General features: G+C 48.7%; 1 protein-coding gene across 1 annotated transcript in view; it reads left to right on the top strand.

Moving 5' to 3' along the window:
* LOC146194510 (uncharacterized) overlaps positions 1-23174 on the top strand; it is a 191696-nt gene that overhangs the window by 158803 nt on the left and 9719 nt on the right. The window contains exons 8-18 of the mRNA XM_084597449.1: positions 1638-2034; positions 2986-3083; positions 3257-4163; positions 4745-4969; positions 8317-8520; positions 9809-10470; positions 11055-11255; positions 11995-12429; positions 17852-18056; positions 19533-20006; positions 20460-21449. Of these exons, the coding sequence (XP_084453575.1) occupies positions 1638-2034; positions 2986-3083; positions 3257-4163; positions 4745-4969; positions 8317-8520; positions 9809-10470; positions 11055-11255; positions 11995-12429; positions 17852-18056; positions 19533-20006; positions 20460-21449 (4798 nt within the window). The remainder of the gene's footprint in view (positions 1-1637; positions 2035-2985; positions 3084-3256; positions 4164-4744; positions 4970-8316; positions 8521-9808; positions 10471-11054; positions 11256-11994; positions 12430-17851; positions 18057-19532; positions 20007-20459; positions 21450-23174) is intronic.

Below are 23174 nucleotides of genomic sequence, written 5' to 3'. Positions count from 1 at the left end.
TTCTCACACTATCTGCAGCTGAAACGAACTTTTCTGGGCCAGTCATCATGGTTTTGGAGTAGTGGTTCGCGCTCCGAAATTCCCGCATTCGACTGCTGGCTCATATGCCATTGCTATCCGAGCGTGCGAGAGAGTAGGTACCCTCACAAGGGGGCGGCGCTGCACCCGTCTTCGCTTCATCGTTCCCCAGGAAGGCTGAGAAATATATTTTCTCCGATTGCAGAACAGCTGAATGAGGAGCTATTCTCTCGCAGGTCATCTGTTCACTAGAGCTATCTGTGTCTGAAAATTTGCGCATCGAGATGTACAATGGAGATATAGCCTCGCTTCGGCTTCGCTCGTCGGAGTTGCCGGCTGACCAGCTGAGTGTCGATGCATGGCCTTTACTGATTGTTTTTAAGCTACGTCAAATCCAGGACGAGGATACGCTGTAAAGTTGTCTGCAACAGTATGGATCCTCGTTCCATTAGTGTCGTTGTTCGTGAGGAGTTATCTAAAATGTCACGCACAGAATAGTCATCTCATACGTGTTGCAATCACTAGCTCTTCACTTCACGGCTTCTACGATTATGCACGAAAATTTTCAAAAAAATTTTCGGCGCACCTAGCTTTCTTAGAAGTCGAAATTCCCTCATACGGTTCGAATTCCCGCTGAAGAGAAGGACATCGTGAGCTCGCGTCAAGAAAAAGAATCGCCTTTCCAAAACACGAAATCAAGATGGACTTTGCGAAGTACCACGGCGCGCAGTGGCTGTGCAGCGCTGTCATTTCTTTATCTCAGGCATGGAATCTTCTATTCAAGGGACCTGTAGCTGCGTTTTCGTTGAAGGAACAGCTTCAAATGTCAGGAAAAGTAATTCAACTTTAATGTATTTGATAGAAGACTCGCGCCGTATATTCGCGGGATCGGAAGTGTGCGACGTACGCTAATTCCTAATATTTGTGAGCCATTTATTTTGCTTCTGCTGAACAGAAGGTTCTACAAGGCAAGCACGCAAAATTCTGTTATTAGTATTCCTGAAAGTATTAAATGAACTTTATTTTCTTTTGGTGCCTATCACTCCGTCTCTGACAAAAGCAGAGGCCAGTGGGATTCATGCCTCTATAACTTGTCGATTGAGGTTGACCTGGCCCTCCAGCACAGCGATGTCTAAAAGCGGCACATTCGAGACTTTATTTTCGCACCTTGTTTTCAAACTTAGCAAGTAAGAAAACTGCACTATGTGCGGTTGTGGGTTTGTGAGGCTTAACGTCCCAGGGCAACTAAGGCTATGAGCGATGCTGTAGTGGAGGGCTCCAGAAATATCGACCACCTGGGGTTCTATTTGCTTTCACTAGAGTCAAAGCAATGGTACCAAAAGCTATAGCTATGACAACGTGCTGTCGTCACTGGCCCTAAGACTCTAGGATTGCCACACAGCGTACCCCTCATCGTATTTGTATTTTCCGCATGGCTGGTCAGCAGCGAGCGCAGAACCTTGATGTTACAGCGTATGTAGTCAGTGGCGCCATACGTCACAAAGAAATCCTTTTGGCTACGGTTAAAAATACTATAACCAGCACGTAGAGCGTCTGCAACCAGTCATCCAGCATAATATTTTGTGATGACACAAAATACCCGCATCGCCGACTCACAGGGTCCCCGGACTTGAGAACGCGGCTCCATGTCCCGACTTGTCCCTGAGTCGAGAGCCAGCGCTGGCCCTGGTGCGGACATCTCGCGCCCTGCCGGCCGCCCGTGGCGTCTTCACGCTGGCACAGGCTCTGCGCTCTGCCTGGAAGGCCCTTTGCCGTGGACAGCCCGGCCTGTGCCCCGAGCTGCGGCGTTTAACGAGGCGCCAGTTCGCAAGCTCCTTCCTGGAACCCGGCGCCGCAGCCTCCAAAGCGAGCGACGACAACACTGCGCCATCCGCGGGCGCCGCTGCCAGCAGAGGGGCGCGCGCCGCTTCAGACGTCTTTGGGGAGCTCGGAGGAAGCCATCTTGCCTTGACTCGCTTTCTCTATGACGCCGTTAAGGGAATCGACTTCAAACAAGTATGCTGACCAAAACAAGAGTTTCCATTTGACGTTCTAAACATGCTAGAGCTATGAAAGCAAGGGACTCAATATAGAATCGATGGACCTGTATGCAAGCAAACCGAACCTCGTTTTGCTTGCACAATGGCCTATTCATTCTACATTGAGTCCCTTGCTTGTTTTGATTTTCAGTAGAACCTATGTTTTCTTAGCACCACTCAGTTTGCGGTACGAAGTACTGCTGCGAGCAGGCTATTGAAAGGCACTTATTGAAAGTTAAGACGTATACTGAAAAATGCTCTCTGAAGAGAGTTATTGTTCCTTCAATAGTGCCTGCTCGTTAATCGCTGCAGGTGACACCGTGAGTCGCTGCCAAGACCAGGATAATTAGATCGTAGAGCAGAACACCCGGACATCCCTCTGCTTTCCTTAGATGTACAATGAAAACGGAAGTCATAAACGTTCTGCAATCAATTAAGGGGATGGCCAGAATCTGCCGTACGCATTTAGGCTTAGATACGAAAAGTAGCCCGCCTATGCGGCGTCGACTCTCTTGAGTCGGCAAGGTCTGAATGTGCATACTTCTCCGTCACCGTCGGCTAGTGCCGGTGGCGAAGCGTGGTTAATAAACTGGCCCTGAATAGCGACGTTTCACAGGCGTTAGTAATATACAGAGCGAGAGGTTACCATAAAATAGTCACTTGAGCCCATAAAAATACAAATGTCTTTCTGAAAGCAGCTGTCATGTTTCCAAGAAGCAAATACAAGTTGTATTTTATATGACACAGTATTACGCCACCTGTACATTCATGCACGACATCAGCGGTCTGTGCAGAATTCCTTGTTCACAAATGTTCGGCGTAGCGATAGCGATAACCGCAACGACAAGCTTTTTTCTTCTGTTTTGGCGGAACTTGTTTTTCAGCTGTTATTGTAAAGCTTTCTCTGTTGTTTTCTTTCTTCCTCAAGCTTATACTTTACGACTCCGAGGAGGCCAAGCTATTGCAGAAGGACACCCGATTTATGCCGGCGCTGTGTTCTGCTGATACATGCCATAACTGCATCAGGTAAGCCTTGTAGGAGTCTGTTGTTTCGGTGTTGATAACGTCTCTGAAACCCGGTTTTTGAGCACAACTGCAAAATATTCTCTTTTAGCTGTCAAAGTAACCGTAATGCTTTTTAAAACGCCACAGGAAAAATACTCCCATGCCACTGTTCACTCAGTTTCTTTGCGTCACAGGTTCCGTACGACTCGTCTGGAAGAGGCAGAAGCAGCCATCACTTCTACGTCGTCCATGCCGGCCAGCGATGCCGGGATGACTGCTGCAGACATCGTTCTTCCAGTGTTGCTTCCGCTGCACAACTCTGGCCACTCCGCGTTCGAGTGCGGCGAGTCTGTCAATCGTCTGGCTGTGCAAGACCTGGAAGCCGCCAGCTGGATGGTGCGCAAGATAAACTCCAACGGCCTCCTTCTGCCGGGCCTTAAGCTGGACTTGCGCGTGATCGACACCTGCTCCTCGGCGTCCATTCTCACTCGTGACGTTTCGGCCGTTCTGGAGCACTTTTCCGAACTGGGCGTTCCTACTGTGTTTGTGAGCTCATCTCTGTCGTCCGAAGACACCCGCGTGGCCGCGTCCCTCCTGTCCCGTCTAAACGTCACCCTGGTATCCACCACAGACCTGGCAGCCTCCCACGATCCCCGCAAGGGCTACCTGTACCAAATCCCGCTCCCAGTCGAGAAGATCGCTGATGCAGCAGTGGCATACCTGCAGAGCCTTGATTGGAGCTACGTCTCCGTCGTTTCCAGCCAGAGCGAGTCCCGTGCCGCCGACGCTTTCAAAGAACGTGCCGAGACTGTTCGCATCTGCGTCGCCGTGCAAGCGACGCTGGCTGTCGGCCGGGACCTTGATCCAAACCTAATCTCTCGCCTTGCGACGGCTGCGGCCAGTGGCGCCAGAGCAGTGGTTCTGTGGACAAACGCCGAGGACACTGTACGGTTTCTGGCGGAGCTTCGCAGGGCCCGGTCCGAGGGACTCCTAGACCACGCCGATCTGGTCCTTATTCACGGCGGTGGGCAGCCTGTCAGTTTCGACGGCCACGAGGAAGATGCCCTGGGCGCCGTGCTGCTGCGTCCCCAGTACGGCCAGGTAATTCCTGTGCAGTAAACCTTCAGTGCCGCTCAGTAAGAATCTCTAAATTATTCTTAGCTTGTAGGTTTAAGTCTAAGAAGCAGCGACATTTTTCATCATCATCATCATCCGAATTCATTGCAGGGTAAAGGCCTCTAGAATACCCTCAAATTAATCTAGCCCTTTAAACGCTTGCTGTGTCGACTTGACCCCTACAAGCTTATTTGATCCGTTCACATCCCCCCACGCCCCCCTCTTTGCTATGATTGCTTTCCTTTGGAATCAAATTTGTTACCCTCAGCAATCGCCGGTTATCGTCCTTTCGCCTTACACGTCCTGTCCATGCTCATTCCTTCTTTATTTCTTTATTAATCGGTAATGCATTTCTAGCGCTGAAGATGTTCACAAGTGACGCTATGGTTACGAGCTTCGCCTTTACAAAAGCATATCTCTATGTATTCATCTCGGTGTCCTCTTTTAATTTCAGGACTGCACCCTTGATCAGATCGCATTTTTCTTCTGTGGAAGTTAATGCTGTTAGGCACTCTCTTTTGAACAGTGCAGCGTCACAACTCAGGTTCATGTCGACCTTTACGCAGGTGTTGGATTTTGAGTCGTACTACGAGCGCTTGCGCCCCGACCAAGACCGCTTCTTTGGCAAGCTGTGGTCGCAGGCCCGTTCCTGCCACCACGCCCAGCAGGGCCAAGAGTGCTCTGTGTCGCTCCTGCCCAGCCGCTCGGTGGTGGACGTCATGCAGGCGGTGCTGGTGGCGGCCACCGCGCTGAGGGACCTCCGCGAGCAGGTTTGCGGTGGCTCGCGAGAGGTGAGCGGCTGTTCCCATTACCGCTGTGCGACTGAAAGCAGCTGTTCGGTATCGGTACTCCTCAGCTATGTAGGGTTGCACCACAGGCTAGAGCGCGCCGCGAGCCAGAGAGCACCACGAGTCAGGGTGCACCGCAAGCACACTGTACATAAGAATAAGTCTATAAGAGAGCAAAAAGGGAATAACATGTCCTCTAGGGCATTTTATCCAGGCCCTCAGGTACATTTTCATCGCTAACTGTACGGAATTGTATATTTTGGTAACAGAATCATAGCCTCTTCCTAAATAATATTTATTTCATGTAATTGGCAATTAAAGGAGACTTTTAAATGTAGCATCAGAAGTTTTGATATTGTTAATTAGATAGTATTTAAAATTTAAAATCTTATTTAAAATCTTCTGAACTGCTAGAACTTCGCATATGATGAAGTGAGAATTGGCTTTCGTATTCCTATTGATGAAAACCTGCCCCGGGGCACAGACATGCTCTGACTTTAATAGGGAGTGCGCTGTAGAGGACAAGCTACTCTCTTTTTACTCACTTATTCATGTTTCGGTTGCAGGGCACCGCAATCCAGAGTGCACTGCGTGCATTAGAGAGGAGCAAAAACCTTCTTTTTTAAATTGCACACCGGAACCTTGCCGGTAAAACATTTTTATAGGGAAAGGAATTAATTATATCCTGCGGATCGCACTGTTTAATATGCAGGAAGCCAAAAACAATATATCATGTCTTTTTTTTTTACACTGTTGGGAAGGGTTTATTTGTGGGATGTAATGCAAAGAACGCTAATGAAAGATTTCTCGCTAGATCCTTACGGTATCCGGTACTTACACATAGAAAGTGAGGATGGGGTGCCATTTGATTTAATTATGCTTGTGGGGCTCCACGGTATATGGCGCTCAAAATGGCTGGTTATCACTGTGGTGACGCACGGCCTGCCCGAATTTATTCTCGGGAAAACGTGGATAGGTTTTTGGCAGTTCAGAAAGCTGGTGCGGAACCTCCCGAGTGGCTCTCAAGACTAGAGCCTTTGTTGTGTGTGCGTGAAGTTTAGAGTGATGAAGCCCGTTCCATGCTGCCTGATCACGACGGTTCATATGTGAATAGCGTTTTGTGTGATTTTTGTTCATTTTGTTTTGGTGAAACGCGGTGTGTCAAAGCCAGGCAATAAAGAAAAAAGTACGAGCGCACTGTGCTCATTTTAGTACGAAAGCGATTTCACCTAGAACGATAAATTTCACTGCATTCTGCATTCCGTCTGCTTAAATGAGCATTGCTATGGCAATAACCAAGCCTAGCCTCGCTATACATGATTTTACTGACTTGCTATGGATGGCCGTTAGCGCATCTCAAGGTAAAGGCCAAACCTATTGAGTCGTAATTAACATTACTTGCACATGTGAGAAGCAAAGTTAGGAATGAAGCTTAGACTTGCTGAGCACCGATTGGCGTAATTGTGTAAGCCATTTAAGCGTGGTACGCTTAGCTAAGCCTAAAAATCCCGGCTAAGCCTCACATGTAAGGTCACATTACAGTAGTATATTGCTCTCTGAAAACACATTGGCTGTAATTAGAGCTTCCTAGTCAAGATTGATTAGATTTTCCTGAACATAATAGGCATAAAATGGCGAGAATTGGGCCTAGTTGGTTATTTATAGTGGTTCCACCGTGGTGTTGCTCTTACTTTTGTTCTATGTGTTAGCGCGGTGAAACCTCTATGAATAGGCATAAGCCTGATTAGTGCGAACGCACGTTCAGACTTAGCACGTAAAAGTTGCGCGTGGCTAAATCACTATTATTTTTATTGATCAGCATCCTGTTCAGTTGCCACAACATTCTAATCAAGAACTCGACTGCCATTTAGTTTGGGCTCAACTACATGCTGACTCGTACAGCCTGGCCACCAAAGTGTGTTTGTAAAAGGAGGCGGCGTCAGGTCATATAGTGTGCTGGACAGAAATTGCACACACATCTTTCAGAACAAAAGTAGCTATATATTTGCTATAAAGGCATAAAATTAAGTTCAGATGAGAATTGGAGACCAGTGCACGATGCCTTCGGCGTAAGTAGCCAACGCCATTGCTGTTGCACTATCGTGCTAATATATCTGTAGGACAGCATAGGTTGTGACATTAAACTTCCGCCTGACCCGAGGCCCTGTGATTTCAAAGAAATGCAGTAGTGGAGACCAGTTACAACATAACCGCTTATAGCGCGGGACCGTCTATAGCGCCATTTTCGCCGGCCACCGGCCTGCCCCCCATAGGACTCAGTCGCCCGGTCGCGCGAAGCGAAATACCAGGTGTAGTGCGGGTTTGAAATTCCCTCTGCGACGGCACGGAACAGCAAGCGCACTTCCCTGCATGGCCCAGAACATCACCATGCGTTTAGGACGCGACACGAAGCACGCTCCGCGCCACATTATCTTGCCATGCCTTCATTCAATCATCGTATTTTGTAAAAGCGTGAGCGTGCCCGAATGCCGGTTGTGATTGAGTCTTCATTCAAGTTTGGTCGCTCTGCACCGCATTTCTCGCGAGACGGCAAACCGTTAAACGTCGGTGCGCCGCTGGAACAGCCACTTGGCTAGTTTTCTGCGACATGCGCCAAACGATTTGCGCGTTACAATATCTTCGCGATGATAGAATACTAGGTATATTAAGAATTTTACTATAGATAGGTATTTTTGCCTAACCAAAACGGAGGTACGATGTCGTGGGCTCCCACCACAGTGCACTAAACATTAAATGCGGATTCCTCTGTCAGCCTCATCGCAAGGCTTGTTTTCCAGCCAAAATGTCTAGTTCCGAGACGCCTCGCGCACCCTGTGGGAAAGAAAAGAACGAAGTGATGTTTGAGCGTACCGCATGCAGCGCCACTGCAGAGTTCATTGCGACCGCCTTCGCGGAACTGGCCATGCGCTGATAACACAAGCATTTGCAGTTTCGCTGCGGCGGTCGCGGTAATTTTTGCGGTCACGCTGCGCGCGATATCCTAAGCATGCAGCGGACTAGGCGAGCTGCTTTCTGTTCTTTAGAAGGCATTGGGTAGAAAGGGAAACTACCGATCTGGCGTGCACTCCCACCTGACAAAAATGTTTTGGTTATAGTGTGGTACCGCTTATAGTGCAGGTTTGCGACGTAATACGCTATCAGCCCGTACTTGATGCATCATTACTCACGGCCGACATGCGAGCAATGGACACACTGAATGATGCAGTTCACGTTACTTCCCGTGTGTACTCCGCACTGCTATCGCAACCGAGTTCAACTGCAGTTCTCCGTACTTGCTGTATGACGGCGAATCGTCCTCGGACACGCAGTTCACTTGCTACTTCTCGCAGGTGACCGACGCGTCCTACTGCGCACGACTCCTGTCCGCTGCCGTGGGCGTCGGTGAGGCGTTGGACGAGCACGTGCGGCGTGCTACCACCATGCGAGTTGGCGACAAAGAGCAGGTGTTCACCTTCACCGAGCACGGCCATGGGGACATCGCCGTCGACCTCTGGAATGTGCGCAAGTCATCCGCTGGAATCACGCCGCAGAGAGTGAGTTCATAGTACAAACTTTGCGCGAAGGGAACAAGCAAGAGCGCAGCTTTAACAAGACGTGAATTTGTTCTAGTTTTTTTAGATGGGGGCGAATTACAATAAAATCAGACCTAATGACCTATTGATATTTGATAGAGGCAAGGAATTACGAAACTACGTCACGACGAAGGTGCTATTTTACTCTAGCTGGATTTGTCTATTTTTCTAAATATATATATATGGCATACTCTTTGCTAGCTACACCTTCTTCCCGCATAGGTTTTTTTAAACTGACCGATTAAGTATCTGTTGACAGCCAGTGCGTAAAGCGAGATAAAATTATTAAAAAAATATGGAGGATAATTAATGTGACGCGGAAGCGTACTCGACCACTCGGTGTATAAAATCCCGGTTTAACCAAGCTGTATGAACGTACCTGCGTACTCCAGGTGTAGCCTGGATGAACTGGTACCCCAGAGCCTTGGAAGGTTCTCATTCCATCTTCCCACCTCAATTGAGCAACTCGAGTTGGCAGCTCCTCTTTACTTTCTGTTAACACGTGGCCTCGTTAAGTCGCGCAAACTATCGAATAATAATTGCTCACCCATACGAGCTGCCAGAGTATTCCCTCATAACGCCGGCATCGACGTCGATGCAGGAATTCTGTGTTAACGGGACCTTTATTTCTATCGCGTTAATGAGAAAATTGTAAACCAAATTATGTCAACATCACGTGGTGCGTGACGTCATGTTGCGACGACGGCAGATTGGCTTATGTGCCTCACGCGCTTATAGTAGACATTCGCTGCCATGCGTTATAAAGATCGCATGTCGGCGAATGTTTGCGCATGCGCGCAGGTATCAACACATCCGTGCGAACGAATGAGTGTGCAATAAAACTTGCCGTGTCCTTCGCTCCGTTTTAGGTTTCAGTCAATGATCTTGTCGAGCGGCAATTACAGATGAGCCTGAAGGCGGAACTGGAAGCTGCTGCGTGCTGTCGTCGCGCATGCTCAAAACAAAATATTGAGCACCGGTGAATGGTAAAAAGATGGTGGAAGAACCCGTGCTTCGGTGTCGCAATGCCGCGCCGGTGAGATGCAGCTCATGCTGCGAAAGTGATTTAATGATAGGAAAGATGGAGAAGTTCGCTGGCGGGATGCGGGAAGGTGACCTTTTCCCGCTGATGCACACTCGGGAAAGGAGAAAAAAAATAAAAGAAAATGAGGACGACATTCGATGGCGCTACAGTACCGATTTCCTTCGCCCTCGCAAGCGAAACTCTCGTTGTTCCCATCCGTCGCAGGCGGGCCACCTGGTCGACGACCGCTTCATGGAGATGGTGCCTGTGGTCACCTACGGCGGCAGTGACGGCAAAGAGGTGTCCCTCTCCGAACTGCGTTCAGCCTGCGTGGCGACTACCTGCCAGCAGCAATGCGCGAGGAAGGCCGTGGATTTCCTAGTGGTGCCTTCGCCCGAACACGTTTACCTGGCCGCCTCGTTCTCGGTGCACGAGCGCGGCGACGCGCCGTTCCGCTGCTCGCCACGCGTCTCCGAGTCCGGCGTGCGGCGCGTCGAGGCCTTCCTCTGGGCGCTGGACCAGATAAACTCCAGCCCCTCTGTGCTACCGGGCGTCCGACTTGGCGCGGTGGTCTTCGACGTGTGCGGCAGCCGCGAGAAAACTTACCGGGACCTCGCCAACTTCGCGAGCGGCTCGCTCGCCTCTCTGGCCACGGGCGTGCGGCTTCCCACACTGGAGCGTGTGTTCGGTTTCGTTGCCTCCGGTAGGAACAGCGGCGGACAGTGTACGGTCAAGCCGGCGGCCGACGTACTGGCGGCCGCCGCCGGTGTGCCCACCATTGCCTCGGACTCATCGCTCTCGCAACTGGGTGGCCGCCGCTACCCGAGTCTGTTGAGGGTGCTTCCCTCTAATGCGGAGGTGGCCCAGGCCTTTCTCCGTGTCCTCAGGTATGAGGCTAGCCCGTTGTTAGTGTTGTAGTCAGTTGGCTTAATCCGCTTCATTCTCGTATAGCTGTGCGCATTAGTCCCGCAGGTTGCGCAACCCACCTTTTTCACGGCGTCCTGAAGTGTGTATGAGTTATTTGCACTGTCTGTATAATGCTGGTTGTGTGTAGCTTAAATTAGAGAACAGAGACAGTTACAAAGGGGCTCTGCAGAGTAAACCAGTATGTGCTGCCATTGTCAGGGACAAATCTTTTCCTATAATCAACTAATTGCGCAAGTCATAGTAAAGCTGCCAAGGGTTCAAGGCCTTTCAATTTCATAGGGCGTAATCACTGCATGTAACAAAAATGAACACAGTGAAAGGGCCATCATGTTTCTGAGCTGTTCATTACATACGAATGCCAGCATAGGACATTACTCCCGCTCGTCTTTCTTCTCATCTGTGGTTATTTACACAAATTCGCCCCCTTTTTTCGGTGTGTAAATCATCAAACACAACTTTGAGATGTTGTCAGGAATCGAGTGCTGGTACAGCGGATGATCTGCGATGACAATGGCCTCTTACCCTGCCGCCTTCCGTCATATAGGCACTTCAAGTGGACCTATGTGTCGGCGGTGTTCGACGACCAGGATGACGAGCTGCAGGATGTGTGGGAACAGTTCGAGCGAGCTGTGGAAGGCGGGCCCGTGCGCCTTGCCACCTCGCTGCGTCTCAGAGACGACGCTTCCGACGACAGCCTGCGCGGAGCCGTCATGCAGCTGCTGAGGAGGCGCAGAGAGGGCGCTCGGTGAGTCACCGCGGATGGAGGAACTGCGTGCGTCCCAAATGTGTGTTGTCGCTTGCGTTCCTGGATCTCTAGCTGCTTGTGTTCTCCGAATTGATGTCATCCTTGGTGGTTTTGTGTGCATCTGCATTTACTTCTCTCACTCTTGCCATGCTATTCATTAGGGCAGGGGTGCAAAGTGAGACAGGGAGTGTGGTAGCCAACAAGAAAATGAAAAAAAAAAAGAATTCAAGGCCACAGGACACGAGATTTTCGTGTGTCTCTTCTTTCTCTTGCCGTTTCCTCGTTTTCTGCTGGATTGCTTGCTACATACAAATAAGTGAGGCACTGTTCCCTTGCTTTTTCACGATTTCCTCTAAACCAAACAAAAACCTATTTCCTGCGCATCAATGTTTTTGCTTCAAGACAAAGGCGAACGCGAACAGCCAGTCTCCAATGACATTTGCGCAACCTGAAAAGCTTGGCTAAATTCGACAGAGCTGGCTAAGTGGTGAGCTCCAGGTGAACGGGCTACTTCTCTCCTGGCATGTTGACCTGGTTTCAGAATTTAGTTGTTCTGACTGGCTTGACTTAGATAAATAAAAATAAAGCGCTTGGCCATCTGAATGGAATGTTAGCTCGGACAGTAATCGCCGCAACAATTTGCGTTCGTCGCGCGTTGTCTCCAAAGGATGAGATTTTCTGCATTAAGGTAACTTCTCCCCTTAGGTTGAAAGCCACCCTCCTGTTCTTCACATTATAGGGTCGTGGTACTGTTCCTGAAAGACAAGGCTGCTGAAGCCCTGCTGACTCACTTGCGCGAAGCGACATCTTCCGCGTCGCCTCACTCGTCCGACCTGACCTTCGTCGCGCTGGGGCTCCGGGATGTGCTGTCACGCCACCCGGACGTGGCCCTTGGCTCCCTATCCCTGCGCCTGGCTCCTGCAGAGGTTCCCGGATTCCGCGACCACCTGCAGCACCTGAGCTACTCGGGCAACGTCCGCGACCCCTGGTACCGCGCCTACGTCGAGCAGAAGACCGGTTGCAGGGGTCCTGCTGCCTGCGCCAACGCGCTGCCACCGTCGATGGCTGCCAGCGGAGCATCGCCGCTGGACGAAGAAGACGGGGGCGTCGCGGCGTCAACTGTCACAGCAGTGTTTGCCCTGGCTAGCGGTCTCGACCAGGCGCGCAAGACAAGGTGAAGCCTCTCTGAACTTTGATTTGTTTCTGTGTCATCAATCGCTACGTGACCGTAGTTAATCTATAGACCAACGCCGATTTGGGATGTAAGCGCGATGCGGTGATGCTTCTGTCGCCAGGCTGGGCCGGTTGGGGGTGAAAACTAGGCTGAGCTTCCATAGGAATACACGGACCCGAAATATTTCAAAGCAATTTCCTAATTTCATGGCGCACCTATGATCTCAATATTCGGTACAGAGCAACCATGAACATAGTAGAGCAGATCGTGAAAGTAGGAAATCACATTACCGAGGCGAAGTATTTTTAAAACACCGCGAAACGTATACGGGTGCGAGTTGGGTGGCGGCCCATAAAAATACATCTAAACACAACTTACCGCAACATACTCGTTTCGCAGAGCACCAAAAGTAGTGGCCGGTCGTCAAACGTTGGCCAGCGCTTTGAAGAAGTGTGTGACAAAGTATGCTGCGTCATTGCGGAGGCAATATACTTTTAAAACCCCTAGCTCTTTGTCTAGAATCCGAGTTAGAAACGCACTGCGGTAGCGCGGCTCATACAATATATGTAAAGAAGGCTTTACAAAAAAGCTGACTTTGCGCCTACGAAGCCAGTCGTTTGTTAAGAGGTGGTGCATTATTTTACGACCATGAATACACGTATGCATCAGCATTTCGCGTCTGACATCTCTTTAAAAGGTATTTATCGATAAATATGTGCGGCGCGTTTTTAGGCGAAACCCCACGTCTAGGAGGCCCAAGCGGACTTTTTTTTTCCTTTTATTTATTTATTATTATTATTATTATTATTATTATTATTATTATTATTATTATTATTATTATTATTATTATTATTATTATTATTATTATCGTTATTATTATTATTATTATTATTATTATTATCGTTATTATTATTATTATTATTATTATTATTATTATTTTGCTGAACGTCTTGTACTACGCCGTGACACCATGCTGCATGGCGGAAGTAAAATAAAAGCATTCCAAGTGCTGCAGCGGACAGCATCAGCCGCGTAGGGCAATAATTCATGCCGTGAAAACGCGGTTCATTTTGTGAATGGAGAGGTATCAAATGCAAAATGAGGGGCACGACGTCAATTCGTTCTGAAAACATCGATCGTGGCTAAGTAGAGGTGGTAAGTATCAAAATGAGTGCATATGTAGTTGCGTCACGATACATGCATGTGGTGAGCAAGTCGTAAGCAAAGATTTTGGTAGCCTTTATATTCCGGCGTCGGTACACGCGCTGCGTGGTCTGCGCCGGACGGAAAGAAAGAAAGAAAAACGAGGAAACTGCACCGAAAGAGCAGAACGATATATGAGAATCATAGCGATATGCCACGGTGGAAAAGAAAATAAACGAAAAAATATTTAAATAGCATATATGAACGTTGATCACCTTGCGCGCATGCACGTGGTTCAAAATAATTGCATGCCTCCAATGACTTGTATGCCTGGACGAAGCCATGTCCAATGGTGGCAGAGCTCCCGCGTACGGGTGAACAACGCCGTCAACGTACAGCTTTTCATTGTAGCGCTCTTTATCCGATTCCGACAAGCTTTTCACGTATTCCGACATTGCTGCAGTGCACACTACCTTTCCTTGAAAGTACTGCAAGTCTGACGATTTGTGGGACTGTTCACACCACGATAAACTGACCGCGCACAGATACAGGCGACCAAGCACTACCGGCGCCATCGCTAGCAGACGCTCGCTCCGGAGCTGGAGGCGGCCGCAGGCCGCGGGGGGTATATCGCCACCTTTGTCGTCGTCTGCTGCAATGCACGATTCTCGTTCGGTCCATATTATCGTATGGCGTTTTATAACTGCTTTTTAAAAGTAATTCTGTCTAGGATATATCACTTGAGCGACAGTATTATAAGCTGATTTACCCCTTGCTGCAGGATATCAGACTGTAAGTGAAATTGCGTGATTCGCGACACCCAGCTTGCAGTGAGCCTTTTGGGGGTGTCCGGATTCACAACACACATTATTCGGGGAGTTTTAAAAGTAGACTGCTTCCGCAATGACACAGCATACTTTGTCACACACTACTTCAAAGTGCTGGCTAACGTTCAAGGACTGGCCACCACTTCTGGTGCCCAGCGAAACGAGACAAATGTTGCGGTAAGCTTTGTTTACATGTGTTTTTAAGGGTCGCCCTCCGAACTCGCACCCCCATACGTTTCGCGGTGTTCTAAAAATACTTTGCCTCAGTAATGAGATTTCATATGTTCATGATCTGTATTAGGATGTTCATGGTTGCTCTGTGCCGAATAACGACATCATAGGTACACCGTGAAATGAGAAAACTGCTTTGGAATATTTCGGTTCATGTATTCCTATGGGCGTTAACCCTACTTTTCGCCCCCAAGTCGCGGCTGCGGAGCCGCGAGTGCCCCCTTTGTTTTGAACACGGTGTTGGTCTATAAAGCCTCTGAATACAGAAACTAGAAGACACGAGCGTCAGAGACGAGCCCTGCTGTCGGCATCGGCTATACATTGGCACTGTCGATCCTCCCGCTTACGTTATGGCCTTTTTTGCACCTGTAAACATGATATTCGAGCTTTGTAGACAGTACTGACAGACTCCTCGTCTATCCCCTTGGATCGCCGCGAAACGCCGCTGATGAAGTGGTTAATTATCAATGTATACCTGTTAAGCTGATCCGCGTGACGATTATTTCATCAAAGAATAATAGATGCCCGCGCGATCTATACTGGTACATTTGCCCATATCACCTGTAAACAGCTCGTGCCATTTACGGATCCTCGCTGCATCAGCTGGTAAGTATGGAGACTTGTCGGTCGTTCTCAGCGCCCGGCAAAAAAACGGTTCCTGTGCACTCGAAGCCGCACGACTCACTCTGTAATCAGAGGTGGGACGGACAGCTGTGCCAGTTGGGCCATTTTGATGAAAATGCAATTTTCTGTGTCATGCTTTGCCAAACTTGCGCCAGAAAGGCGAGGAGAGCGCGACACGATTAATTTTCCCCCACATGTAACGGATTCCAAGGGTGTCAGAGCATTAGAAATGGTTAGCGGTGGTGATAGCTATTCCATTCGCACCGCTCTATTTCTTCGATCAACGTGAATATTGAGGAATTGCTGACCTTTTTGCGTCCCTGAACTCGCGGCCAGTCATTGCGGATTCCAAACGGCGCTCACTGGTTGCAGCATTTCACAACTTGGTTGGTTGGTTGGTTGGTTGGTTTGTGCGGTTTAACGTCCCAAAGCAACTCAGGATATGAGAGACGCTGTCACACCAGTTAATTGCCTCGCCTTTTGTGGAATCGGCATGCGCGGTAATGCTAGTTAGGCAGTGAAACAATGTTGTGGCTGCATTAAGAGCCAGCGCGGTGTCACCACCGAGCGAGACGTAGCGCAGCGCGTCGCCCCATAGCGTCGGGCCAGAGCCCAATCAACCAGTGGCAACTGCGATTCCAGTGCTGCAATATTGTTCGGTCCCTGTACCATGAGAGACGCGGCATCTGCGGAACGCATCTTGAGAACATCGCGGAACGGACAAAGTACCAGTGCATCCTCTCCCACTTTGTCACTTCGCGGCGATCGTTGTAATCCTACGTAATTTCTGTGAAATCTTGTCAGTTCGCGACTCTCATGAATTCACACTAGGAGCGCGGTCCACAGTCCATGCAGTGAAGTATACTTGCTTTGCAAGTAAGATTTGACTGCATGCTGTCAAATTGTTCCAAAATTCTGGTGTTTCTGATAAAAAATGGTTACATTCTGGTCCATAGCTACTTCAAAACGCACATTTTCCTGCTCCAAGGGCTGTTCTGAAGCATGTCTTGGTAGCCTCATCCTTGTATGATGGTAACCGTTTCTCACAGATAATAGGAACAGAAACAATGCTCCGAGAAGCACTCGACGCGTTACTAGCAGTCAAGGCCTTACAAACAATGATTTGCAACAAAAATTGCCTGACGATCACTTTACTCGGTCATGGGAAAGTTGAGCGCAGCTATAGAAGTATTAAGGCGAACGCCTTTCTTGGCTCATAGCTGGTGTAGACAGGGAGTGTTTGCAGGGAATTTTCGCGCCAACTGGACGAGGAATCGAACCACAGTCCGATCACCAGACGAGCACGCAAACCACTATTCCACGCTGGGCTTGTCAGGTACAGATCGTAATTTTTCTGTTCAGTGTGAGAATGATAGTAGCGATGACAATGACGGTGCATTCAGTAATGATGAGAGTAGCGACCTTGATGACGATGGTGATTGTAGGGATGACAGTGACGATGCAGTTAGAAGTGCTGTAAAGCGGCTTTCGCCATTTGCGCTCTTAATTAGACTTAATTACAGTCCTGTAATACTTTTTCCTTAAGTTTTGTGATGCAAATAATTCGAGAGAAACATGTTTCTTTATATCTGCAGCTTGAGCCTGCTCTATACTTTCCCACGTCACCACCCTTTAACGGAGATTCAACCTTTCCCAATCCGTTATTGTTACGGAGGTGCCAGCAATGCTGTCGGTGCAGACGCCGATAGCGATGGAACTGAGCAACGAGCTAAGAGCTAATGCACTATGCACAATTTAACGCGAGGGCTTCCTGTCCCAGAAAAGCTGGTGTCGTCGTTTTGGCGCAACGCTAAAATCAAAAAACAATAAAGAGCAATATACGTTTTGGGGAAATCTGCGCAGTCGAACACGGTTACTTCGCAGTGCGAGGTGAGCACGTAACCACTCCGCCACAGAACCGCATAGCTTCTCTCCGAATAAATGTGGACCTTATGTGTGCATTGCATTATAACTGTCAGCTATAGCGTAGGTGCATTATTAGAAACTAATTACGGAAGTAATAGTTAAGCGAGAGCAAATAACATTTCCGCTTTGTTTACCTGCGATGCTGCGCTCACTGGAAAGGTCCTCCAATCGCACGGAGCTGCCGCGACAGACTGGCGATTCAAAACCTTATACATCCATCCATTGTGTTTATAGCATTGGGGTTTAAACGCTATTGTGTGGAACTCGAAGCGAAAGCGTCTTCCAGTTTATTATTTGGTGGGGTAATTTACTGATGTATTGGCGCCACAAGCACACGGGGCAGCTTGGGCAGATGGAGCAGAAACCGCCAGCTGGTATGGTTAGCTTTAACAGGAGACTCGTCTGCGGACAGTCAGCGATGAAAAATAAGCATGGTTGGCGTTTAGGCGTCCTATTTTTTAACACGTGCCCTGCGGATTGCGAAAAAATTGGAAAGGAGCTAAGGACACCTAACGGCTTAAAACAAACGAAATGTCTAAATCACCACAGCACCTCGACGCGGGCAGGTTGCGGCGCACGCCAATATCACCACAGCGCACGATCGCGGCTACAGGAAGCTTATTATATATGGGGCGTTTTTCTAACCCCACCTATTACCGATCTTTCCTTAGGTGTCCCAGTGAGGACAAGCCGTGCGAGCTAGTCATGGACGAGTCTTACCGGAACATGGTGATGAACTTCACTCGCAACGTGCGCATCACCCGCCATGATGGCTCCATCTTCAAGTTTGCCGACGGCAACAGTGGCAACGGCCGCGTTCAAGTGACCTACTACCGGAGTCCCGGTGCGGCTGGACTTCCGGGAGAGTTCTCCCAGGCAAGTGATGGATGCCAAACTGAGCTTATATCCAGTGCTTCGCCACTGAGTTGGCGGTACATTTCACTATACAACTGCTTGTGTCTGCTCAATCACTGTGCTCCAACTTTCAGTGACACATAAATGAACTGCTGCCGTTGGCGGTATTTCGTGTTTGACTTGCACTTCGCAAACATTGAATGAAAGCAAAAAGAATGAATCGCTTGGGCGGAGGTATCCGCTAGACCTATGTTTATTTCTATGCTCTTTACTGCACTAGCTCTTCAGGATCATGAAAAATGTGCTTGTTATCATTAAAACGATCTCTGTAGTCGAGCATGATCAGAGCGATGGAGAGGGCGGCATGGGCACTTCACACGGGCGCTCCGCACCCGAACCCCCCACGCGCGCTGACATTCCGCGTGTGCTGACACTACGATTAACGCGCCACCTGACACGGTGTGTCACCCGATAGGGGCGCGGCCCTGTATCATCCACACCACATAGACTTCTAATGTGCACGTATGCAACGAAAATATTTATTAAAGATTTTCTGCCTTCTTATTAGGAATGCAGAAGAATAGATTAAAAGTACTATGGTGGACAAGACTGCGACGTGAAATACCGCCTTGACCTAAAGCCACATTTCAATTCAGGAGAGCCTAGCTCTATTGTTACCTGCGCATTTGCAGAGATCCAGTAAGAGCTTGCAGGGTTATGTGTTTGCTATAGATAAAATATGCAAGGTTTAATTTACCCTGTTTGTCTTCATGTCTATCGCATGCTTCAGACATGAGAACAATACCTCCTCATAAAGTATTCTGTTCATTTTCAGGTGAAGTGTGAGTATGGTTAGGGCAGGTTTTACGGGGACGAGTGTTTTTGCATTAAAGTCATGCTACAAGACATATACAAGAAATTCGTGGCATTAATAGAATTGTCCCGTCCAATTCAACAGTTAAAAACGAATCCGACCCCAGAGAAAAGGCAGAGCTCCACTTTTGGTGCTGACAGCGGGATCCGTCTCATTCGTCTATGCAGTGTAGTGTTTTTGCACCCACCTTGTGACAAACAACTCACATGCTCCTTTAACGCTTCTTTAAGTAATGCTACAATAGTTACTTTATTTCTTGGTGTCTTAAAGCGATTCTGGTGACTGGAAGCTTGTTTATTATACATTCGTCTTTCTGTCATTTTCCACAAGTCAGGTTTCATTTGTCGATCACCTGATGCTCCAAACTCCGAGGCTTATTCCGAGGTCGATAATTAATTAGTCGCTTGCGGTGCCTGTATTTTTATCCCTGCCATGCATGACATTTCTTGAAAGGATGATTTCTTTGTAACTGAGTGGCTAGACAATGTTCGTATTCCAATTTACAACATCATTTGCCGACCCGTAGGTTTCCTCAGAACAACATTGACTTTTCTTTTTATACTCAGGAAACATTATCAAACGCTCCACCTGTTTTTTTATTGAGCTAATTATTTTTGTGACAGATTGGCACGTACAACCGGGACGAAGGCCTGCAGATGAACGCTAGTCTGCCAGAAGTTGCACCAGGCCGTTCGCCGTACACTGTGAACTCTTCGTGCGATGCTGACGCCGACTGCAGCCGCTCGCCGCGCTCTCAAGATGCTTCTCGGGATCCCGCCGTTCAAGTAATGCTTTCAGCCGACGGAGGACCAAGCCTGACCATCGGAGCCGTACTGCCTGTCCATCACAGGGGCGCCGATTTGTTCTCCTGCGGCGACCTGCACAACGATGGCATGTTCCAGAGTATGCTTGCCATCGCATATGCCCTGGATCGGGTCAACCGGAACCACACTGATGACCTCCGGCTGGACGCCGTGGTGTTCGACTCCTGCGGCACTCCGCAGCGCGCTGAGTCCCTGGTGTACAACTACATGGTGTCTTCGCAGCGAGATGCCAAAGCGAAGCCGCTTGTATCCATGGTTACCTTTGAGACCAAGGTTAGTTAGATGTGCAACCATATCATCCTGCCTACTGCTCTTTTGCCTTCTCCCTTGAAGCTATTTGTCATCTTATCACTCGAGTTTGTAATTGAAATGTCATCTTGTTAATTTTTTTACGGTGTCATAGAAACTGCCTCTGCTTGACTATACATCATGAACAAGCATTAGTTTGGAGCAATAGAATAAGTAACAGCTTTCGCATTAGGTATACTCCATATGGTAAGTTGTTACAAGATATCAGAGGAGCGAAACCAAATAAAGCATACTGTTGTTGCTTAGGCCTGGATGGTATTTTATGCTTACATCCGCGAACGTAAGAAGTCTAACATGGTTACTAGTGCATTTTGAAGTTTTGGAGAAAATGTTGTGACATTGTAACAGCTCTTATGCACAACTAACTTAGTTGCATCATGAAGCGTTGACATCTGTTCTTGCTTACTATTACCGCAGGTGGCTGAAGAAGTCGAACCAGTGCTGAAGAATGCCGGAGTGCCGCTGGTCCTAACCAGCAGGACTCCAAAATTCTCACAGGAAAGCCAGTCTGTCGGAATTCAGACCTTACCGCCAGTCGGATGGCAAGTGGAAGCTGCGCTTGGCCTTCTGCGTCATTACGATTGGAGCTACGTATACTTCATCTACACCGGCGATGAGTTTGGCCAGGACGCCTACTATCACGTTACCAAGTCATTAGCGAGGCTCCGACTGTGTGTCGCCGACTCTCAGAGGGTCGACCCAGACGCCACTGAAGAAGACGTTCTCGACATGGTCATGAAGCTTACAGATCCCGATGTCCGAGTCGTCGTGGTTCTCTCCCAGGACAAGCAAGTCAGTGCCCGAATCGTGGGCGCAGCAAGAAGGGCCTCGTTACTGGAACGCTTCGTCTGGGTTGGCACCGAGGGCTTCAGCGACAGCCCCATGCTTCTTGAGGTCCTCCATGGCGCCGACGTGGATGTCTTCTCGCTGCAACTAGAAAACGAGCCGCTTCCTGACTACGCCCGTTTCGTATCTTCGCTGACTCTAGGAAGGCACGAGCCGATACCGGACGTCTGGTTCGAAGAGTTCTGGCAGCTCGAGTTTGGATGCCGCCTGCCGAACGCTCATCGGGTGCACGAGCAGTTCGGCCGCATCTGCACGGGCCGTGAGACTTGGAGGCCGGAACTTCGACAGGACCGCTACGTGTTTCACACAGTCAACACGGTGACGCGAATTGCAAAGGCATTGCGGGCTCATGTGGCCAAGAATTGCCCGTCAGCGCTCATGGGTGGTCTGGAAAGTCTCGAAGGGTGCAAAAAGAGCGCACTGCGGAGCGAGGTCAGCGTTGAGCTGCTCGGCACGGACCCCGAAAGCTGCTCTGAATGCCAGCCTTCCATTGTCACATCGTTCGGCTATCGCCTTCTTAAACTGAACGGAAGCAGCGCTCGTAACTACACCTACCAAAACGTAAGTCCCACCTGCGAGCGAAAACAACGGCTGCTGCGCCGGTCTGCACAAGCGGGCGTTATTTTTAGATACACTTAACGGAACAGAGTAGCGGTGGCTGACAAGCATATGCAAAGAGCTATGAACTTTTTAGTCAGCAGCCGCTGAAAAAAAGGGGACGTAGCAGTCTTTATTTCGCCCAACAGATGCGGGATCACACTGAATGCCACTCATGTCGCGATTGCTCCTTTGGCTGTGTATTGCAATGGCCATTCTTGAAGAAAGCCACCTTGAAATGTGGCTGGAATGACGTGGTTGCTGGGGTTGCCCACTGTTTTGACGCCGCTTTCATTATTGAGACGAGTGCGTCACAGGTGTAAGTGGCTGCATAAATAAATTAAGTGGAAGGAACACTAAGATGGGCGTCATTAGAAAGAGAATATGGGGAAGGGGATCGATTGGGGGTGGTCCAGATGCCTGAGAGTCGTGAGCCACACTTGGACCCGCGAGGAGCCGCATTCGGTTCGCGAGCCGTAGTTTGACCAACCCTAGAATAGAGCGACAGGCTACTCCGACAGCTGAACTTAGGGTCGAATGTACACGATTTTATACGCTTGTTCTGATCACTGCCATGTCGCTTTCACTGCAGCTAGTGGGACCCTAATTTAAAGGTTGCATATTTAAAAGCAAGTAGATGCAAACTCCAAGTGACTATGAAAAAGTTATTTGCGAATTTATTACGGAGAAGCTTCTCTAAGCTTTTAAATTTCACTTTTGGTTATGGGAAGTTGTGGTTATTAATATAGTGATTTATCACTCAGCGAACTTGACAGACACAGACATGGATTGGATGTAAGAATAATTTTTCTTCTTAACGGGCGTAACTGCTCGTACATTTTCAGGTCGCAAGTAATATTGAACTCGCTAGTACTATTCTTGTGCTTTAACCAAAAAAGAATCATTCCTCCAGTCAATAATTTGTCCTTCAGCTGTAACTGGGAATAGCAGGTCAGGACAATTAAGCCTAAGTCAAAGTGCATTGGCAGATGTTTTCGCAGTGTTGCAAAACCGGCCTTAAGCCTGCTGTACCTCGCAAATTTCTTTGTTTTACTGTCGCGAAGATCAGTGCTTAGTTTTCAGCGACGTAATAGCGGCCGCCATAGCTTGGAGAAGAAAGCAGACAGAAATCATGGGACTTATTCTTACAGGGTTATCGCTAACCCGTGATACCGCCAACCCGCGGATTATTGTTATCCGCATATACTCTCTAAGCTATAACCACAATACGTAAGTTACCGTGTGTGCCGTCATGTGAAAAAGATCTCAAAATATCTGAAGAAAACTTCGCTGTCCGTGCAAATTTTATCGTAATTCGTCCAGCAGTGTTTTTTTTTTCTTTTTTTTCAACTGCGATCCCGCTTTGAAGACACTGCCAACAAGACTTCAAGCACCGCCGTGGTAGCGTAGTGGTTAGGGAGCTCAATTGATGTGCCCAAGTATGCAGGATCGAATCCCAGCCGCGGCGGCCGCATTTCGATGAAGTCTAAAAGCAAGGCACCCGTGCGCTGTGCGATGTCAGTGTACGTCAAAATACTCTATGTGATCGATAATTCCGGAGCCCTGCACTACGCTTATTTCATAGCCTGAGCCGCCTTGGGACGTTAAACCTCGGAAACCAAACCAAGGCACCAAGACTTCAACAGCTACGTCCATACACTGGAAATAGTCCGCATTTCTGACTGTCTT

The sequence above is a fragment of the Amblyomma maculatum genome, chromosome 3 (genome assembly GCF_055883805.1).
Source record: "Amblyomma maculatum isolate TAMU_Amacu chromosome 3, ASM5588380v1, whole genome shotgun sequence".
Lineage (NCBI taxonomy): Eukaryota > Metazoa > Arthropoda > Arachnida > Ixodida > Ixodidae > Amblyomma > Amblyomma maculatum.
This window is presented reverse-complemented; position numbering and strand designations above follow the sequence as displayed.